Source organism: Phodopus roborovskii, unplaced genomic scaffold, assembly GCF_943737965.1.
Source record: "Phodopus roborovskii unplaced genomic scaffold, PHOROB, whole genome shotgun sequence".
NCBI classification, from domain to species: domain Eukaryota; kingdom Metazoa; phylum Chordata; class Mammalia; order Rodentia; family Cricetidae; genus Phodopus; species Phodopus roborovskii.
In genome coordinates, this window is record NW_026126409.1 from 18656633 (window position 1) to 18676904 (window position 20272).

General features: G+C 44.3%; 1 protein-coding gene across 2 annotated transcripts; it reads right to left on the reverse strand.

Moving 5' to 3' along the window:
- Positions 1-2849: 2849 nt before the first annotated feature.
- On the reverse strand, positions 2850-19208 carry Ap3m2 (adaptor related protein complex 3 subunit mu 2). 2 transcript variants are annotated; one of them, XM_051182114.1, is made up of 9 exons: positions 19094-19208; positions 17222-17565; positions 14987-15158; positions 12493-12630; positions 9316-9401; positions 8978-9111; positions 6418-6625; positions 6052-6196; positions 2850-4989 (listed from the first exon to the last, which is right to left on the reverse strand). In XM_051182114.1, the coding sequence occupies exons 2-9, from the start codon at positions 17492-17494 to the stop codon at positions 4889-4891; spliced, it is 1257 nt and encodes a 418-aa protein (XP_051038071.1). In that variant the 5' UTR covers positions 17495-17565; positions 19094-19208; the 3' UTR covers positions 2850-4888. The 2 variants fall into 2 exon arrangements, with proteins under 2 accessions (XP_051038071.1, XP_051038070.1); XM_051182113.1 differs by having other exon boundaries at positions 19084-19197.
- Positions 19209-20272: the final 1064 nt, after the last annotated feature.

The following is a 20272-nucleotide window of genomic DNA, read 5'->3' on the forward strand; positions in this document are numbered from 1 at the left end:
TCCCATTCCCTAAAACGCAGCTTGAGGCTCCCAGGCCTGCCCATCATCGCACTTGGCTTCACCCCTCCCCCATAGGGCAAGATTTTCTTCAGACACTAGGGTTAGTGAGTCGAGACCAAAGCCGAAAAGCCTCCTGGGATGGGAATACGAAGTCAAAAGGCCCCAACATTCCTGAATGGAGTCCTGGAAACCATACACAAATGAAGACAATTGCTGACTCTTACAGAGCAGCGTCCAACAAGACAGTCATATGAATCACACCGAAGGGTCAGAGTAGCACAACCCTCCCTGCCCAGTATTGGTTAAGAAATGACGGATGTGATGTCTGGAATTCAACAGAGGAAGGGAATGAGTCAAAGGGAAAGTAAATGTTGCCCCATTACTCCTGGCTGTTTAATAAAAAGAGGCCAAGAGAACCAAAGAGCAAGTATGGTCCCAGGTGACTGTATGAGTTGGTTTTGGTTGTTAAAGAGCAGAGGAGTGCAGAGTCCTGGTCCTGCCCTTTCCACCACCAGCCCAGCCCTGTATATCACAAAGTGTTAGAGACTTCCAACTCCATATACAAAAGCTGAATGCACAATCCTTAATATTTAAGACCTGCTTGGGTTTCTCCTTAAATTCCTTTTTAAAAGTCATTAACAATTAGAAACAGTATTGATGGCACCTAGTCACCACCTACTGGCACAGGAGGAAATATAAGTAGATAACATTTCCTGCTCTCAATGCCCTTCAACCATCCAGACTGAAGGAAGAATACAACAGTCAGCCCTGATCTGGAGGGAATATGTTCCAAGATCCCAGTGGGTATCTGGAGACAGACAGCACCTACCCCTACTAAGTCTGTCTCTTCTAACTTGTATCCTACGACCAGTTACAGTAAGGCATTAGTGATGACTAACAGCAGAGTAGAACCAGCTAGACTCGACAGGTGTCTCTTGTTCCAGGCACTCCTAAGTCTCCTTGCTGACTCAGCTCTGCTCAGCATGGAGGGACAGCAGCAATCAGAATGCTGTTTTCTTCATATCTCCCCCAATGACACTGATACCTTTGCCATTCACTTCAAAGGCACTGCAGTGTCAGAGTCAAATTGTATATATTTTTCCTGCTTAAAATTTCAGTTAGAAATATTGTTCTTGCTGAGAGCTCAGCAAACTTCATATACGATTGTTTTTCTTACTGGGAACTTTAAATTTCTCATGGAGAAGCATCATCCTTTTTCAACTTTCTTGTCTTTTCTTTGACTTATCCGCAGCCCCTGGCACTCTTACTTTGTGAGTGAGGGTCCCTAGAACACAAAGAGTATTATGAGAGCTGATTAAGAGTGAAGACAAGCCCTTAGTGACCAGTAAGCAGTGTAGACAACAGGAAATGCACGGTCCAGGGAAAGACAGCGTCTGACACGGTGGGGTGGGATGGAGGTCACTTAAAGGCATCATCAGGCTACTCAGGATGGTACATAACTTGGACATTACCCTTTCTTGGAATTTTCCATTTTGTATTTTCATAATGTAGTTGCTTGGACAGTGGGAAGGGTACCATACTAGAGAATATCAAAGAAGGAGAACAAACTGGTTCCATGAGCAAAGGTCTTACAACCAAGCCCAATGACTCAAGTTTAGTCCTCTGGACTCACACAATGGAAGGAGAGAACCGATTTCCACAGTCTCTCCTTTGATTCCCACATACAGGCTGTGGCTTATATAACTCCCACCCCCTTCCACAAATACAGCCATACATATGTAAGCTTAATGTCTCAGAGAAACAGAAACTGAACTCTTAACAAGCACCATACACTTCCAGGGAGTCAACAGAAATCTGTAGAAAATCAGTTTAGAAATGTGCCTACATGTTGACGTTGGCTGGAAGCAATAGACCCATAAGGTGGTTTGAATGAGACTCGCTCCCCATAGGCTCCTCTGTTTGGGGCCCAGCTGGTGGAATTGCACGGAAAGGATTTCCATTGAAGGAGGTGCATCACTGGCAGTGGGCTTTCAGATTTCAAAAGCCCACACCATTTCCACTGTGCTCTCTGCCTGCCTCCTGCTTGTGGATCAAGACGTGAGCTCTCAACTGTTCCTACCACCTTACCTTTGCTTGGCTGTCATGGACTCTAACCCTCTAAAACCATAAGCCCAATGAAGCGCTTTCTCTTATAAGGTGCCTTGGTCATGGTGTTTTGTCACAACAACAAAAAAGTAACTAAGGCACCCCTGATGCCTACCTCCCCCAGAAACATCTACAAGAGACACCTGTGACCTTGCAGCCCTGCTTCCTGCAGTGAGAATATGGAAAGCACCAGGAAAATTATTAGATCCCTCTGGACCTCAGATGTCACCAACCTTGCAAATAGCACCAGTACCAGCATGACCTGCTGGAATAATCCTGTGAAGACTTGTCACTTGAATTGGTCTAATAAAAAGCTGACTGGCTGGTAGTTAGACAGGAAGTATAGGCAAGATAGCCAGACAGAGTAGGCTGGGAAGACGGAGGGCAGAGCCAAAGACACAGCAGCAGACACAGAAGCAGGGCATGTAGAAAATGAGGTAACAAGTCATAAACCATATGGCTGAGGGTAGATAAGGGATATGGGTTAATTTAAAGTGTAAGAATTAGCTAGTAACAAAGCCTGAGCTATTGGCTGAGCATTTATAATTAATATCAAGACCCTGGTTATTTGGGATCAGATGGTCGGGACAGGAAAATCCGCCTACAATGACCTGTCTCCCAGGGGTGAATAGATGGAGAATCACACTCTATATTTGTCTTTAGATGTCACAAGTAAGCACCTTCTACTTAGGGAAACATAGAGGAGAGCTGTTAGAATCAATAACCAGATAGAGACGGGAGGGCTGGTAAAGCTTTATTAAGACTTAAACAGAAATGCTACTTCCGCACATGGACCACAGGAGAGTGAGGAGGTACTGAGACACCCTGCACTACTCCCCCTACTAACTGACAGTCACTGGGTGGGGACAGTCAGACCTGGCCACACCCACAATATCTAAGCTGCAGGTCCCATACTCCAACACTGCCTCTTTCTAGGTAGACAAGCTGTACTGTGCTAGACGGAATAAAGGAACCGCGCTTATGAACCTAAACATATTAAAAGACCAATATAAATATTTTCCTGTGACCCAAGAAACCTTGAAGTCCTGCAGAGCCTGTGGAAGTGACCTCATGTCCTGAAATCCATCTGCAGGGTGTCTCCGTCCACGCTGGGTGTGCGGAGCTACACTAGTCCCGACTCTGGAGTGGAGGGGTAAAGAATCAGCTGATTGGACACGGCACGGTTCACCCCACAAGGAAACTCCACTCGGCAGTAAAAATAAGTACTGGCCACAGTAAGAGAAAACTAGCCAGAAAATAAAAATCAAAAATAAATAAATCATAAGTACTTACAGATAGGACTTTAAGGGAGACTTGTGCGAACAGGTTTTCCTTCCCTCCACGCACAACACAGAGAACAACATGCTCCATAGGCTGTAAGTTAGAAACAACAAACCCCACCATCTATGTAGATAATTAAAGAGTAATTGACACACTGAAACAGATTAAGAAATACTCTTTAGGAAAGTCAAGCTCCTTCAGCTGCCATGGTTTAAACTGGTGGGTTTCTCGAGATAATACAGCCTGCCCTCCTATGGCATTTGATTTTATTCAAAGGTTCAAGACACCTTCTTTTTATCTTAAAAGTGGTCAGGGAGTTGTCTGTTGTCAATAGGTAGACGACAGTGTACAGACAGTGGGTATGAGCGTCAGTTACTCATGTCCTCAGTGTGCCTGTGCCCACTCGGGGCTTCTGTTGGGAACCTTCTGACAGGAAGTACAAGGCTTAGGGCCAGTGAAGCCTGACAAACAATAATGGAGGTCACTGTGTATAGGCATGGTCCACTTCTGTGGGACATGAGTTCCCATTTCAACTCCACTACTATAATTCATAAAATCTTGCTGCACCAAAAACTGTTTTGGGGGAGCTCCCACCGAGGAGTTAGATAACCAGCAAAAGACTGTAGCCTGCTCTGGCAGATCACCTTCCCACCAAGATGGTGGGCCAACACAAATTGCAAGCCCAAGTGAGAATCTAAAAGCCAGGACACAGCACTCTAGTCTCCAAGGGGAACTGATTCCATTGCAGTTTCACATCAAGGTTGATCTTGAGCTTTGAATGTCCTGGACATGCAAATCCTTTCTATCCATGAGAAGGATCAGAAAGAAACCACTCCACTCTGCTCCTCGTAGCCCCTGTGGAAACGCATGCTGCTCACTTTCCCAGCCAATCCTTCACTGTAGCATCTCTCGTCACAACTCTCTTCATACCAGCTTCTCTGCCGTGTCACTCATAGAGCAGATCTGTTTTGCATTGCCAGCGGTGTTAGGAATGAGCCAGAGTTTGCATAAAACCTACACCACCACTGGGTCACAACCTAGACCCACACATTAAATCAGCAACTGGCCTTTCGTGGACTGACACTTATTTTTCTTTCCTATTTTTTTTTTTTTTTTTTTGGTCTTTCTATCTCTAAAAAAATTCAATAGAGACATCTTCAATTGGGTTTAGATAATTAAAACCAAACAGATAGCAAATGCTGGTCTTTTTTCCCCCCTTATGTGGCAACCATGTTAAAAGTAGTGAAATATATTATCATGTTATCATTGCTCTCCACCATACACTTCTCTAGAATTCAATCACTACCATACTGGGTTTGGCCACCTTTTCCTGATAAACCTTTTCTCCCTCTATCAGTTACATGGCACTGAAGACTGAAGACAAAAGGGATCAGATGGACCCTGGAGGGAATTGACCTAAGAAACAGGCTGACATTTTACTTTAGGACAAGTAAGAAATGAAAAAAGTTTTTGTGATTGTTCCTCCAGTAACATGTGCCCTTCAGGTTCGAACTTGGAACTTGCCAGCTTTGGTCATGTATTTTATGCCTTTAAAAGGCTTGTACTTCTCTCCATACATATCCAGACGGTTCACTTTGAGTCCTAGAGGGAAGAAGGAAGAGAGGAGTAAGGTGCGAGCATCTCTCAGAAGCAGCAGCAGACAGCTGTCTGGGTTTGTGTCAATACAGGAGAGGCTATGTGGAAGAGATTATCTAAGGAGCCCATTCTGTGAAGCAGAGGCAGACAGCCCTGTCATCTCGGGACATGCATTTGCAGCAGAGATTATGTCAGCAAACAGCCTCCTGGGAGAAGACCTCCTCTCAGTGGGAAGGACAGAGTCAAGCAGATTGCAATGAGGATGAGGACAAAATAACACCGTGTTCATTCAAGTTATTGGACTGAATGAATGATAAGAGCATTAATGAATAATGAAAGGAAATGAACTGATCAATGAAGGCATCCTAAATAGTTCTGCCAAACTGAACAGGAATTATTTTGTCAATAGTTTTATGGCCTATTAAGTGGTTTAGGAGAAAGAAGGTATCACTTAACTTTAATCACCTAAGTTACAGGTCTTTTAGTAAAGAAACCCAAGAATGTTCTCTAAAAGTAAAGTCCATTTCTTTCTCAGGCTTTCAAAAGGCCGTTCTAAAAGTCAAACAAGAATAAAAAATGCTTAGGGATAGATGGAAGATAACAAATACCCAGAAAATAGTATCTATTATTAAGTTCTAAAGTGTGGTCAAACTGGTCAAGACTGGCAATGTCTAAAGACAGTACGAGTAAAAGCAAGGCCTCCTGAAGCTGACAGGATTGTGGGCTTATTTTTTCCCATTCCTGATAAAAATTGTAGAAATATTCTCATACTGAAAACCTTGGACTGCTCAAAGCAACAACTGTAGCATGATCCAACAATGGCCTAGGAAGACCTCTGCCAGCACACTTCACTTCTCATTGGGTCCCAGACATTTTGACTCAGGGTCTTCATGCTAGCTTCTAAGTGGTCTGAACTGGGAAAGATCTCACTGATGATTCCATACTGGGTAACAGAACCAGACCTAGTGTGACCCATTGTCAGAGAGCCCCAGAAGACATTTGAGGTCTGACCCTGGCAAAGAGAGCCATCTCCACTCCTTTAAAAACCACCCAAGATGTGTCACTCACCAGAAATGGCCAGCTGTTGGATCTTAAACTGTAGGTTAATTGTGGGGTTCTCATCTGGTTTAGAAGCTCCAACCTGAAGACTCATTGTCCCCTTCAAACTTGGTAGCTTTTGTGGGTTTATTTTTCCTACATCCCAAGACAGCATCTTGGGAGAAAACATAAGAGAGGTAGATTTTTCCACACATTCACACTGGTGTTTTCATCTGAACTCAGAGCTCCAACCTCAGGCATCTGCCTTCCATAGTATAAGCCACCCCTGATGAGGGGAGAATTACAGAATGCTCTATCAAAGGTCTTTAGAACCAAGTCCCTTTGATTAGTCTTGCCTTCCAACCAAGGATATAGCCTTTGTTGAGGGTCCCCTACCTTTGTTACAGGGTCAAACGTGTGTGTCCCCTGGGATGGAGTGAGGCTCATATTCAGGACTCCTTTGGGCATCTGGCTGGTGACAATCACACCCTCTATTGTCTTCCCCATAGTCTGCTTGGGTCCCACTGTGATTTCAAAGCGTCCAAGTGAACTACTGTCCCGGAAGTTGATGCTATGTTTGACATAGACTGGAATGGCAACTAGGCTGCAAGAGAGACAAAACACCCTCTTCAGAGAGAAAACACCAGGGGCTGGAGAGATAGCTTAGGGATTAGGAGAACTGGCTGCTCTTGCAAAGGACTCAGGTTTGGTTCCTAACACCCTTGTGACAGCTCACAACTGTCCATAACTTCAATTCCAGTGTATCAGACACTGTCTTCTGACCTCTGCAGGCACCAGGCACTCATGTGATGTACATACATACACGTAAGTGAAACACTCATACACATTAGATAAAAAAATTAATAAATCTAAAGAAATAGGGAAAAAAGAAAACAATCTTTGAGGACTAGAGTAACAGTTAAAACTGTCCTGCTACTCTCTTACAGAGGACCCAGGTTTGGTTCCCAACACCCATATGGATGCTCATAAGAATTCCACTTCTATGGGATCTGACACCCTCTACTAGCCTCTACAGGCACTAGGTACTGGGCAGAGAACATACATATGTGCAGGCAAACACGTATACAAAGAAATCTTTAAAAATAAAACACTCCCTTTACTATTCTCTTTATAGCTATTCTCATTTATTTAAAATTATTTTAATTTTTAAATGTATTATTGGTGTGTGTGTGTGTGTGTGTGTGTGTGTGTGTGTACATGTGTGCTGTGTGTTTATGCTCATGTATGTGGAGTTCAGAGGACGATTTCGAGAGGTTGGGTCCCTCTTTTGGTGGGCTCCAAGGATTGAACTCAAAGCAGTCAGCCTTCACTGCATGTGTTTTCCCACTAAGACATCTCACTGGCCCCTCTTTTGTTTATTTTATTTTTTACATTTTTAATATTTTCCACTTCACTAAGGAGCTAAAGAAAACTGCCACTATTTTCTCCTTCCAGGGTCCTCCTCTTGTCCTGCTAGCATCTTTTCCTCGTCTATTATTTATCTTAAAATGAATTCCTTATCTTTAAATACAGAAAATAGTGATATTGGTTTTGATTTTGAAAAATGAAGATGATGCCTAAAAAATGAATTTCTTCTTCTGATGCCTCTTTGGGTAACGATGAAGAAAACGGCCATGCACCAGATCACTCAGAAGCAACAGGGGCAGCAGCAAGAGGGCTGTGTTAGGACACAGGCTATAGCATTTCTGGACTGTGTTAGGACACAGGCTATAGCATTTCTGGACTGTGTTAGGACACAGGCTATAGCATTTCTGGACTGTGTTAAGAACATGGGACTATAGCATATCTGGGCTGTGTTTAGGACAAGGGCCTGCAACATTTCTGGATTGTGTTTAGGACACAAGGTCACTGTTCCTGGATATAGGACATAGCTGCTCATACCTCACAAACCTTTTACAGCTTGTTTATATAGCAGGACTGTGGACTGAACCTAGGGTGCATTTATCTGTCTTCCTCCCGACCTGCACAGAGCTCCAGACACAGGGTAGGTTGTCAAAATGTGGGACATTAAAATGGGCTCAAAGAAGCAATGGTTCCTAATATCTGTGCTCTGTGTTCTGTCTAGGTACTGATTAATACCTGAATATAAATGTCCCGCTTCTCTGAGGTTGAATGACTTGCCTGGTTATATCAATAGGGAAAGGGGAGGTTTCCATTGGGACAATCAGATTCAGACATGCAACACTTTCCAAAGTGACTGATCCTGAGTCACCAGGGAAGAGGCACTGGCCCTGAGTCCTCAGGATCCCAATGGCACTCATCCACACACCTTATACAGCAAACCAGAACTCCCAAAACAGGAAGCGTGCAAGACCAAACTCACTGCATCAGACACGCTTTCAAAGCATGGTTAACTGCCTTTTGGACATTGAGGGATTGATACTGGCATGCTAACATTCTGAGGAAATGTTCTTTTGAAGGTAGCAACAATATAAAACAGCTGCTATGCTAGTGGCCCACACCTGTAAGCCCAGCAGGAGGACTGTGAGTTCAAAGCCAGCTAAGGCTGGCCTAAAAGAGCAAGACTGACTCAGCAGATACCGCCACAGAAACTAGTAACGGCAGCCTCAGTGACCCCCTTGCCCTGAGCAAGGCACTCACTGTTCACTCAGTCCTCACAGAAAGACACGCTGTCCCCAGAAAAGAAGCAGATGGAGTGGGAAAGCCACTCATTGCACTGACACACTTAGCCACCTGAGGAGCTGGAACCTGAACCCAGGTAAACGGAGCTGGAGATTAAGTACCACGGATACCGAGTCTGCTCCTGGAACCTGGACCCAGGTAGATGGAGCCGGAAGCTAATCACTACAGACATAGCTTCCACAGACACCCAGTCTGCGCCTGGAACCTGGACCCAGGTAAATAAAACCCGGGGCTAATCACTACAAGACAAAAGCTTCCACGGACACCCAGTCTTCTCCTGGTCACTGCTTACTTCTGTGCACTGACGTGGTAGGAGAGCAGGCGGAAGTTGCCGTCAGGAGGGATGAAGGAGAGGATGCGCTCAGATTCCCAGCGCTTGAATCGGACACAGGGATGGAAGCTAACATCATCCAGCAACCTGGGATTCTGCAGAACCAGGCGGGGAAGAACAAGAAGTGGGGGTAAGCTCGCGGTTTCCTTTGAAAAGAAAGTCAGATGACATTTTCTTTCACGGAGCACATGCAAGCCTGGTGTAGGCTCCTCGGTTTATGCCATCTCACTCTCACCACTCTTTCCACAAACGCCTCATTTCCCACGCCAAAAAGGTTAACAATGGCTCTGGAACACTACCATGAAGGACAGAGTGAGGTCTGGCATCCCAGTCAGCTTAACACAGGCGTCAATCACTCCCTGGATCTCCGCAGTGACTGTGGAACCTAAGAGAAACAGGAAAAGGATCGCTAGAGACTACAGAAGCCCCTGTCCCCCCTGCTTCTCTGCATTCTCTCCCCCTCCTGCCTGCCTCTCTTCTGTCTAGGTACCCAGTTCATCTGTCCATCATCCAAGCTAAAGTCTAAGAACTCTGATGTAAGTGTAGCGACAGAGAGCACAGCGCACCAGCACCTTAACCTTTGCTTCAGAAGATCTGTTAGCAGAAGCTGCCCTCGGGGAACTCAGCACTAAGGCAGAGGTGGCCTATGGTCCTCACTCTACAGGTCTCTGTCCACACATCTTCAGTCCTTTCTCTCTACAAGCAATCCTCTCCCTCCCTCTCTCCCCCCTTCCCCCTCCTCTCCTCCTTCCTCCTCCCTCCCTCCTCCCTCTCCCCCTTTCCCTTCCTTTCTCTCCCCCCTCCTCCCTCTCCCCCTCTCCCTCCTCCCCTCTCCCCCTCTCTCCTATCCTCCCCTCTGTCCCTAGCTGCTCTTCCCCAGCTAGGTCTCTCTCTACATGTTCTAACATGCCATGGTGTGTTCAGGTCTTGACTTTCCCTCTTTACTCTCCTTGTAGTTCTTAGCCTTCCCATTACACCCAATTATTTGCATTGTGTATCTTTTTTTTTAATTGGAAAAATTGTTTCCACACAATATATTCTGATCACAGTTTCCCATCTTTCAACCCCTCCCAGATTCTACCCACCCAACTCTATGCCCCATCTTTCCCTTTAAAAAAACAAACAATAAGCATAAGCAAAAAAAAAAAAAAAAACAAACAAAAAACCCACAAAACCACAAAATGGGAAACCCAGATAGGTAAAGTCCAATAAAACAAATCGCGCCCAAAGGGAGCTATATGAGACAAAGGTCAACAAAAATACTGTTGAATTCCCTTTGCACAGGACCTCTCCTGCTGGGCTCAGTCTGCCCTAATTGTGGTTAATATCCCCAGGGAGACTCCACTGGAGAAGACTAATTTTTCCTTTGCAAGTCGTTGTCAACTGCAGATAGCTTCTGGTTAGGGTTGGGAACCCATGTCCACTTCTCATCTTGACACTGGGACACTGGCTGGCTGGCACCTGTGCAGGCCCTGTGGCACACTACATTTTTAAGTTCGGCCTCACTGCTGACTGATGGCTGACTCTCCAGGTGTCACCAATGTTGGAAGCTTGCTGCCTACAGCAAATCTGCTCTGATCCCTGATGGCTCCCATTTCTGTTTGAGGTGACACTAGCTACCCAGCTGCCTGAGCCAGACCTACTCAAACCTCTTCTCTTGCCATGTCTAGCTAAATGCTATTTTTTATAGTTCAGGCTAGCCTCACACTTTCTCCTTCTGCCCTACTTCCTAGTGCTGGGATAGCAGGGTACACACCTCTGTTTGGGAACATTTATTCACCTATACTTTGAGCCAGGACTTCAGGCACGGCCCCCTAATGCTGCCACTGCCTCCAGGCCACCTCACTGTATATCAACCTCCCACACTGCAACACAACTGGCCACTCTATTTTTTTATTTGTTCATTTGTAAAGACAGGGTCTCACTATCTAGCCTTGACTGGCCCAGAACTCACAATATAGACCAGGCTGGCCTTGAATTCACAGAGGTCCACCTACCTCTGCCTCTCTAGAGTGCTGGAATTAAAGGCATATGCCATCAAGCTTGATACAGATTGTCACTCTAATAAAAAATTTAAAAATACTTTTCCTGTATTTTTATCCTATATGTATGGGTATATTTACTGCCTGCTTGTATGTTTGCACATCACCTGTGTGTGTATGGTGCCTCTGGTGTCCAGATGAGGGCATCGGATCCTCTGGGACTAGAGTTGAGCCCAGCAAAGAGGATCAGCCAGAATCCTAACTTCTGAACCATCTCTCCAGTGTCAATTAAAAAAAAATTCTTCTGCAGTGACATAAAATATCTAGATGGAAAAATCCTATAGCTCAGTGAATTTTTGAACATACACACACCTATTTAAATATCATCCACATCAAATGTGGAAACTTCCTAACATGACAGCATGCGTGCCCTCCTTCCTAGCTAATGACATCCCCCTTCCCCCTAATTCTGACTTCTGATGCCTTAAATTGTGCCTGCTTTCAAGTGTCACTAAATGCAACCCACTACATATGATAACATATACATCCGACTTTTTTTCTTAACAGTGTAAGCGACATGCTAATGGGTGGATCAGCAATTCTTTTTTTTTTTTTTTTTTTAACTACTGTGTAGTACTCCGCGGGGTGACTATACCACAACAAAAAATGATTAGTAAGTCTTGAGTCTTGATATAGTCACCCTGTGGAGTACTGTTTCTCATTTGTGTTAATATGAAGACATGCTGTGATGCCCTCATTTAAAAGTCTCATTATTTACTTTTACTTCATGCTCCTCAATCCAGCTCATTTCTGTGAACCCAGCTGCAGTGACAGTTCCCAAGCAGTGCTGGAAGTTAGGACATCATTAATTCATTCTGCCGAAAGAGCAGTTGCCTCTGCACCAGGCCCAGCCCATCTGCCTGCATTTTCCCACCTGTGTTACTTTCCCATGGGCACAGACTAACACCTATGGTCAGTCTTGCTGTGCTATGCCCAAGTTCCCAGCAGCAGTGGATGGGCCAGTACAAGAACTTGAAGCACTCCCAAGTCCTCAGCCCCAGGACTCCCTACTTCTCTTTACTTCACTGAAACAAAACAAAACAAGAAAAACAGAGAAGAAACCTTGTCATTATGACTCTAGTTCTGCCTCCAGACCTGGGAATCCAATACTTTAAAACAGAAAATCTAACAGGCAGGAGTTTACTTTGTTACCATCCCCCTTTCGTTCATGGTTTCTTGAAACAGGGTCTGGCTGCACATCGCCAAATGGCCTGGAAATCTTGATCCTCTGGCCTCAATTCCGTGGCAGGTACACACTGCCACCTGTTACTCTGAGTCCCCCTTCCCCACCCCATGCCTTACTGCAATCCTCACCCCCCCTCTTTCTCCTTCAAGAGAAGTGTGAAGAGTGGGCTGCATCAACCAGCACACTCGAAAAAAGCAGCCCCTCTCTCCACACTCAGAGAGCAACTTCACTTCACAATAAGCACTCACCTGACTTGTCTATGATGGCGTCTATCTCTTCAACCACATCGAAATAGGCCTCATTGTTGGTATACTTCACCCCAGTCCGTCGCCAAGGTACCACCGACAGCTGCCCCGTCGGAAGCTGGTCCCCCACATTGGTACTTCCTGAAACAATTCATACTGGTGACTAAAATCAAATTGATATTTTAATGCCAATTCAAACATTCCCCTCGACATTTCTACACCCTTGTTACTCATGCGATACCATTTCTCCTATGTGGGACAGTCTGGTCTTATATAAAAATCCATTGTCGCCATCTGGTCTGCTGCCTCCAGTAAAGGTTGAAAGGAAGCCACCTGAGAAGTGGATATCATATTTTGGTTTGGAGAGTAACAAGGACTGAGAAGGATCTCAAATTCCACAACAGCTTAGATAATATGCTGTGTTTCCGTAGGGCTGGGCACCTACACACTGACACAACGTCACCATCAGTGACACAGGACTCTAGTTTAAGGCAGGTTCTCAGTCACAGTAATGGAAGGTGGAAGTGTTTCCACCAACAGGGTCTGTCTTATTCCAAAACTGGGTGACAGAGAACACAGGCAGATCTACCCTACCCCTGCAGTTGTGTGCCATTTCCTCGATACCTGCTTCACAGACATCAAAGCTTAGGGTGGACTGATGACTGTCACTAATTTAAATCCTATTTCCTTTTCCCACTGCCTGTATCTTTTTACTCAAAAGAAAGATTTCCTAAACACGTGGATAGTCAGCACATATATAAAACAGCCCAGCTTTTCAAAACGGGGGCTTTAAAGGAACTTCTGCAGTTGAGTGAGACCTAGGATCTAAAAACTTTCTAACACAGCACTCACAGGATTCTAAGGTTTAAACTAAACTCAGAATATTGCAAAAAAAAAAAAAATACTCAACAAACTGTTACTGGGTCCATACTTTTTTTTTTTTTTTTAAATCATCAAAATGTCACTGCATGTATCTGGTACATTTTCTCTCACTTAAAAAAAAAATGCAGATCTGCCTTCTCTTTCCAATGTGCCACATGAACTTAATTTTCTTGATGGCTGACAGGCTGAGAAACACCCTGCTGTGATACCCTCACAAAGCTGCCTTGCCGATACTCTTCATACTAGTTTGCCAAAGTCTCTGAAACCCCATTTACATTAGTAAACAAGAGGAAGCATGTAAAAATGCAATGAATCACCACGATGAGTGTCACTAAGTCAAACATTTCACATGTGGCTCAGCAAATGCCATGACAGAGCTAAGTGGAAGCAACAGGCTGTGGAAAACAGGGAGATGCAGCTTTCAACAGGGAGCTTGCTAACCAAGAGGCACACTTCCGTATGAGAGGGCAACCACCAACGGAAGGCATTCTTCCAAGTCGATGTTGAAAGAGACAAAAACATCTTAATAATAATAATAATAATAATAATAAATGTGCAAAGCACACAGAAAGTCACAACAGAGGGGGAAAAGTCCATACTCAAACGGGTCTGGAACCTTCCCTAGTAACAAGTGAGTGTGTATTTAGTGGCTCACATCCTCAAAAGTTAGGGTTGATGATGGCAATGGGTTCTTCATGGGAAGCAAAGGCTGCTGTGACTTTTCTGGTCAGGTGTGAGGGAATCTCTAAAACCCCTCAGCCTGACTCCTGCATCTCTAGAACCAAGTAGACTAGACTCAAACATGAGAGTCCTTTGTCTTTGAAAGGATAAAACACCAGGAACATCGAAAAAGGGGTCCACCTAACGTAGAACACTGGTCACTAACAATCATGGCAGTATTATCACAATTAGATGGTCATGACACTTTAGTAAGAGGCATGATTTGAAAATATATACACATTATTTAGAAGTATTCTATCTGAGTGCTGGAGAGATGGCTTATTAGTTAAGAGCACTGCTGCTCTTCTAGAGGATAGGGATTCAATTCCCAGCATCCACCTGGCACCCCACAAGTGTCTGCAACTCCAGTTCCAGGGGATTAGATGTTCTCCTCTGGCCTCCTCAGGAACCACACACACAAGTGGTGAAAACATTTATGCAGGCAAAACATAAGTTTGATATACATAAAATTTACATCAAAATGTATTTATTCTATCTACTCATCATTCATCTATCTAGAAAAGAGAAATACACACACACGCACATCCCATACATGTGTATAAATATTAAAAGAGTAGTTAACTTTGGAGATTTTCATGTTCTTCTTGTGCATCTCTGTGTTTCTGAGGTTTCCACACTAATTATATTTCCCCCTTTAATCAGAAAAAAATCTGTTAAGCATGTTTCTTTTTTCCAGAACCCAGATTACACGCTAAGTGCTCTATCGCCAGGAGCTACATAAGAATTGAAGTACTTTCCACATATGTCTATAATTCCAGGTTAGACTCACAGCACACAAAAGGTAAAATGAAGTTTCCAAGTACTCAGAGATGCCAGGTCTTTCAGGGAGCATCAGCCCCCTGCAGCCCCACCCACACCCACAAACCGCTCACACCTGTGATGGTGTTGACCACTGTCCGGAGAATGGTGGGGGGCTTTATCAGTTCTTTGAGGATGTTTGACTCAGTAGCCAAGGGGAACCCGTTGTCCAGCATCTCCTCTAATACCTCATAGACCACAACCACGTTGTCTTTGATCACTGGCTCTGAACAGACTCCAAAATAGTCCTAGTGAAGACATAACAAATGTATTCATCACCGAGACTGAAGAAAAAAGATAAAACAATGTTCCTGATAAATTCACTAAGAATAAAGAATACATTCCTAAAACAAAAGAGAGCATAATTGGAAGAAAATACCATGTTTCTTTCCCAACAGTGATTTTATTTTAAGAACAAGCACCAGTTTCTGGGAGTTCCATAAAGCAAACACACTGTGGCAAGGTGCCATGGCAAAAGCAGTTACCTTCAAGAACTAGGAAAAGCAAATGTTACAAGAGAACAAACAATAAGCTAGACACTAAGCTCCACACTGAGTGGAGCTCTGTGGTTTTAATCTTTTGTTAAGTTTTCCTTTACATATACAGGTATTATCTGGCAATACATGTTCATGTAGTGTCCACAGAGGCCAGAAGAGGGAATCAGATCATCTGGAACTGAAGTTACAGATGGCTGTGAACCAGTGTGCGGGTGCTGGCAAAGGAACCTGGACCCTCGGAAGAGCAGCTGTTGTGTTTTCAATTGATGAGCCAGCCCTCTCTCAAGTCTTCACCTGTACGGTTTTAAATAGACAACTTTTCTCACTTCCCGGCTTATAGTAAGTTATGCAGTGACTGGTATAATAATAAGACTGTTAATTTGTGTATGGGTAAAGAACATAGAAATAACGGCAGAACCCAGGTAGAATGGCTTGGCTTAACTACTGGATTCTTCCATTCCCTTCATATTCTGGGCTTGTACTCTTAGGTGGTCACTGTGCAAAGTGACTAGCATGCAGCATGGAGACTAGAATTCTAGAACAATATTTGGAGGTAAAAATGTATCTTAATTCTCTTTCCTGTGAAAATAGTTCCAGTCTGTGATGTGAAAGTGAGCGCAGGGGCAGAAAAGACTTGCTCCACCACTGTCAATCACATGCTCCTCCCCTTTCCTAACCCCTCCATAGTTCTTGTATGCATATGACTAACTCCAGACCACACATGACAGAGCAGTGAAACCAAAGAGCCTTGCTCTTTATCTCTCATCCAAGTAATGCAAATGGCCACACAGTTGAAGTTTTGAGATCACCAGGACAAAGACTGGGCTGTCTGGATCTGTGCTTACATTTTGGTATAACTCACTTCCCTCTACCTGGCTCCCTGAGAGCAGTGCTTCTCAACCCTAACCCTTTAGTACAGTTCCTCCTTGTATGGTGATCCTCCACCACCACCACCACAAAATAATTTTTGTTGCTACCTCATAACTAATTTTACTAGTTATGAATTGTAATGCAAATATGCAGGATATGTTAATATGTGACCCCTAAAGGAGCCGAAACCTCCAGGTTGAGAGCCTCTGCCTCAGAGCTAAAACCATGCTAAACCTCATGCTCTCACAAGTATGGAAAACTGTAACAAGAGGTCCTATCAGCACACATGCTACCCATACTCAGCCCACTCAAATGAAGGTTGAACTTAACCAATGACCCCTGCCAGGGGCAGTTAAAGTAAACTTAGCTTTTCCTGTTTGTTCTTTTAGAAAACTTTACACTCAATGCTTTTGATTACAACTCAAAGAAATGTAGCTCACAATGGTTAGCATAAACTTCACAGTATTAAAAAAAAAAATCTGAATCCTAATTTTTGAGCAAAATGTAGGCACAAACCCAAGAAGATCACACACTGATATGGAGCAGACAGCTCTCTCATGCAAGAGGCTTAAAAGCTTCCAACTGGTTCTTTTGCAGCCAAGTTAAGAAAACAGAAGCAAGAATCTTAGATCAGAGAGGAAAAGAGCAGTGTTCGGTTTTGACTTTTAAAAAAATGCTCTTAACCCAAGCTACAAACAATGGAGACAGGACTATGAAAATATTTTGCAAGATGGTATGTTGGCTTATGCCTATAATCCCAGCACCTACAAGGCTGAAACAGGAGGATTTCTGCTAATAAGAGATTAGCCTGGGCTATATAGCTCAGGCCAGCCTGGGCTACAGAGTGAGAGCCTGTCAAAGGGACTGGGGGGAAGCATGTACACACAAGCACACGCTCTTTTAAGGTTTATAGTTTATAGACAAACCTTTCCACATTTACAAACCTGAAATGTGTCCACTACTCTGTGAAGGAATTCAATGACAAACAGAGGTGGGACCTCTGTCTGAATCACAGCCACAAAAAAGATCTTGTGTCTGTAAACACTCAATAGGTAGTGGTGTGGAGTGGGGATAACAGGAGGCACATTTTCTGCCTCAGTGGCCCTCTCTTGGGCCTCAAAGAAGTAGTCACAAACAGAACGGCTGACCACACTTTTCCAGTGTTTCTCCAGGAAAATATCTCCAGAGGAGTTGATCAAGAAAAGACTATGAATCATGGCGAATCTTGCCGGTGAGAGAGGAAGACCTTTTCAGTCCACAAACCTCTGGATTTGGCTGATTTTCAACCCTTAAAAAAGAAAAACAAAAAGACTCCATTCAGTTTCACTGAATTAACAACGTTCTTATTTTCCATTGGTCCAAGACTTACCCTCTTCCAAGACCAGGCTCAAGCCCTTCCCTCACAGGCACATCCAACCTTTTGACATGGCAACACGGCACTGTCACCCACAAAGCATATTCTCAAGAACCACACAATTGAGTTACAAAACACAATGGAAAAATAAGTCTCATAATGTAAGTAAGTTTACACTTGGGTGTTGGAATGGTGTTTACACAACACTCATAGTTGTCCTGGGCCACATGTGGCCTGCAGGCCACGGACTGGGCACACCTGCTACTACATGAACCCAAAGGTTCCTTCCCTTGAATTCCTAACAACCATCAGCCATCTTGTTTTTCAGTTGTATATTTTTTTCAGTTATCTTTACCATTGCCTGAATTATAGCCATTTAAGACACCAGTTTCAGGTTAGTGAGATGGCTCAGCAGGTAAGGCTTGTTAGCAAACCTAAGGACACAAATTCAATTCCCTGGACCTGCAAGGTGAACTGACTACATATTGTCCACATGCACACACACACAAATACACTTAATTTCTTTTTAAATACTACTTTGCCCAGCAAAGCGGTACAGTATATGTCTATAATCTCAATGCTTGGGGGCTGAGACAGAAGGATCACAAATTTAAGGCTAACATGGGTTACATAGCAAGATCCTGTCTCAAAATTTAAAAAAAGCCTAACTAATCAAAAATGGCAGTCACTACCTAAATGGGCACAGAGCACTTGAAACGTGGCTGGTGGAACTGGCATGTACTGTAAGATGCACAAGGTTTTGGAAGGCTTTGGGTGGGCAAGAGAGACACAACTTTAAATATCTTACCATTAATCTAATACTGGTAATATGTTTGGATCAAAGAAAATTATCAAAATTTAACATATTGTTACCCTACCATGGTTCCTATGCAAAATAACACATATAATGTGCCGTCTATTTCTACTGAGCAGAGTTGGCTCCTGGAATCATTGTCATTGTGATCTTATTCACTCAGGCCCTATTCTCTGAATTATTTGTGCACAAAGCACTTCGTTGGGTGGCTTAAAAAAAAAAAAAATCTCTGGAGATACCCTAGTTTGTCTACAGTCTCCAAGATAGATGAGGCAGATGTGCTACACCCCAGGGGTGGCCTTGAGGCGAACTGTCTGAGAGCTAGCACAAGTGGTCCTATTGCTAAGCTTTGTTTTCCCAGTGCCCCAGGGGAATAGTCCGATCTCAGGTGTGCAGGCTGCCAAGGCAGGCAGTGGAGAGATGGCAGCTTGGCAGCTTGGCAGCCTGCAAGCCTGGAGTATTAGAGGCCCTGTGGGCCTAGGGGCTCCAGCCTGAAAACTGTCCACAAGCAGGGACCCTGGCCTCAGGACTGTGCACCTGCGTTGCCATGGCAACGGTGTCTGTAGCCCGCGACTCCTCCCGCACCTCTCCCAGGCAACGCCCAAACTCGCCCTTCCCACCCGCGCGCCCAGCCCTACCAGCTTCGACCTGGTCTCAGGCTCCGCTCCGGATCTCGCAGCGCAGTCGCGCAGCGCACTGCATCTTGCGCAAAGGCTCCGCCCCTTCTTCACCGCTCGCACACGGATTGGCCAGTCGCTCCCTGGCCTCCACTCCTGCGCTCTGATTGATCGCCCGTTGCTAGCTAGGCTCTAAGCATCCTATTGGTCTTTGTTGCAGGTCCGGTAACCTTCAATTGGTGTAGCCCTGTGGCTCCAAGGCCTGATTGGAGGATGAAGACGATGGCCCTCCAGTCACTAAGGGTCTCCAGGAAGCTAGAAAGTGACTGGAAGAGTAGAATGATTCCCCGGATACGACTTAACTAATTTAGTGCGTCATAGATAATCATAACTATCCTCCATTACACAGGTGCACTTAAAAAGCGACTTCTGCTGGCGTTGTAGCAGGAGACAAGCACTCAGGAGACAAGCAGGAGATATCAGTGAGTTCGAGGCCAGCCTGGACTACACACAGGGAGAGCCAAACCAGAAAGGGGGAGGGGGGGGAATAGGGGAGGGAAGGGAAAAGGAGAGACAGAGATAGACACTTCTACTTTCAGAATCTCAGTTCCCTAACCGTAAAATAAAGGTGTCGGACGGGTCTTTGAAAGAACTTTAAATTCAAAATGATCAGGGTCACTATGACTTGGAAAGATGTGAAGCAGAGATCAGAGGAAAAATTTACTTTCAATTAAACTAAAATAAGGCATTCAGTAAGGTGAGGTGTTAAAGGTGTTTGCAGCAAGACTGGGCACATTGTAAAATAAAATGGCAAGCTATGGTGATGATGGCAATGCCAACCTAGTCTCCTAGAGGTCTCTGGCAGTGCCCAAAACAAAAACAGAGGCCTCTTCTCAGACAAGGTGAAAGGTGAGGAGTAACAGTCAAGGTTGTCTTCTAACCCTGTCTACAAGGGCTTCCACGCACAAATGCAAACTCGTACTTAATACATGCAAGAAAAGGATTTTCCCTTTTGTTTTTGTTCAGAGGCAGAGTTTCTTTGGGTAGCTGGCTAGTCTGAGAGTCACTATGCAAACCAGAGTATCCTTGAATTTGAACTGTTTCTCTTTCCCTTTCCCCCAGTCCTAGAATTAAAGGTTTAATCTATCCACCCTGCCTCAGGGTGGTGGGGGTGTAAAATAAAATTTAAAAATAATTTCAAAGCTAAAAA

What these genes read in the sequence shown, in the direction of transcription:
- Ap3m2 (XM_051182114.1), bottom strand. Translation starts at nt 17,494, where the DNA reads ATGATTCATAGTCTTTTCTTGATCAACTCCTCTGGAGATATTTTCCTG. An exon ending in TACCACGTCAGTGCACAGAA is followed by an intron (nt 6,626 to 8,977) that starts GTAAGCAGTGAC and finishes TCTCTCTTGCAG; the next exon opens with CCTAGTTGCCATTCCAGTCT. An exon ending in CCAACAGCTGGCCATTTCTG is followed by an intron (nt 4,990 to 6,051) that starts GTGAGTGACACA and finishes TCTTCCCTCTAG; the next exon opens with GACTCAAAGTGAACCGTCTG.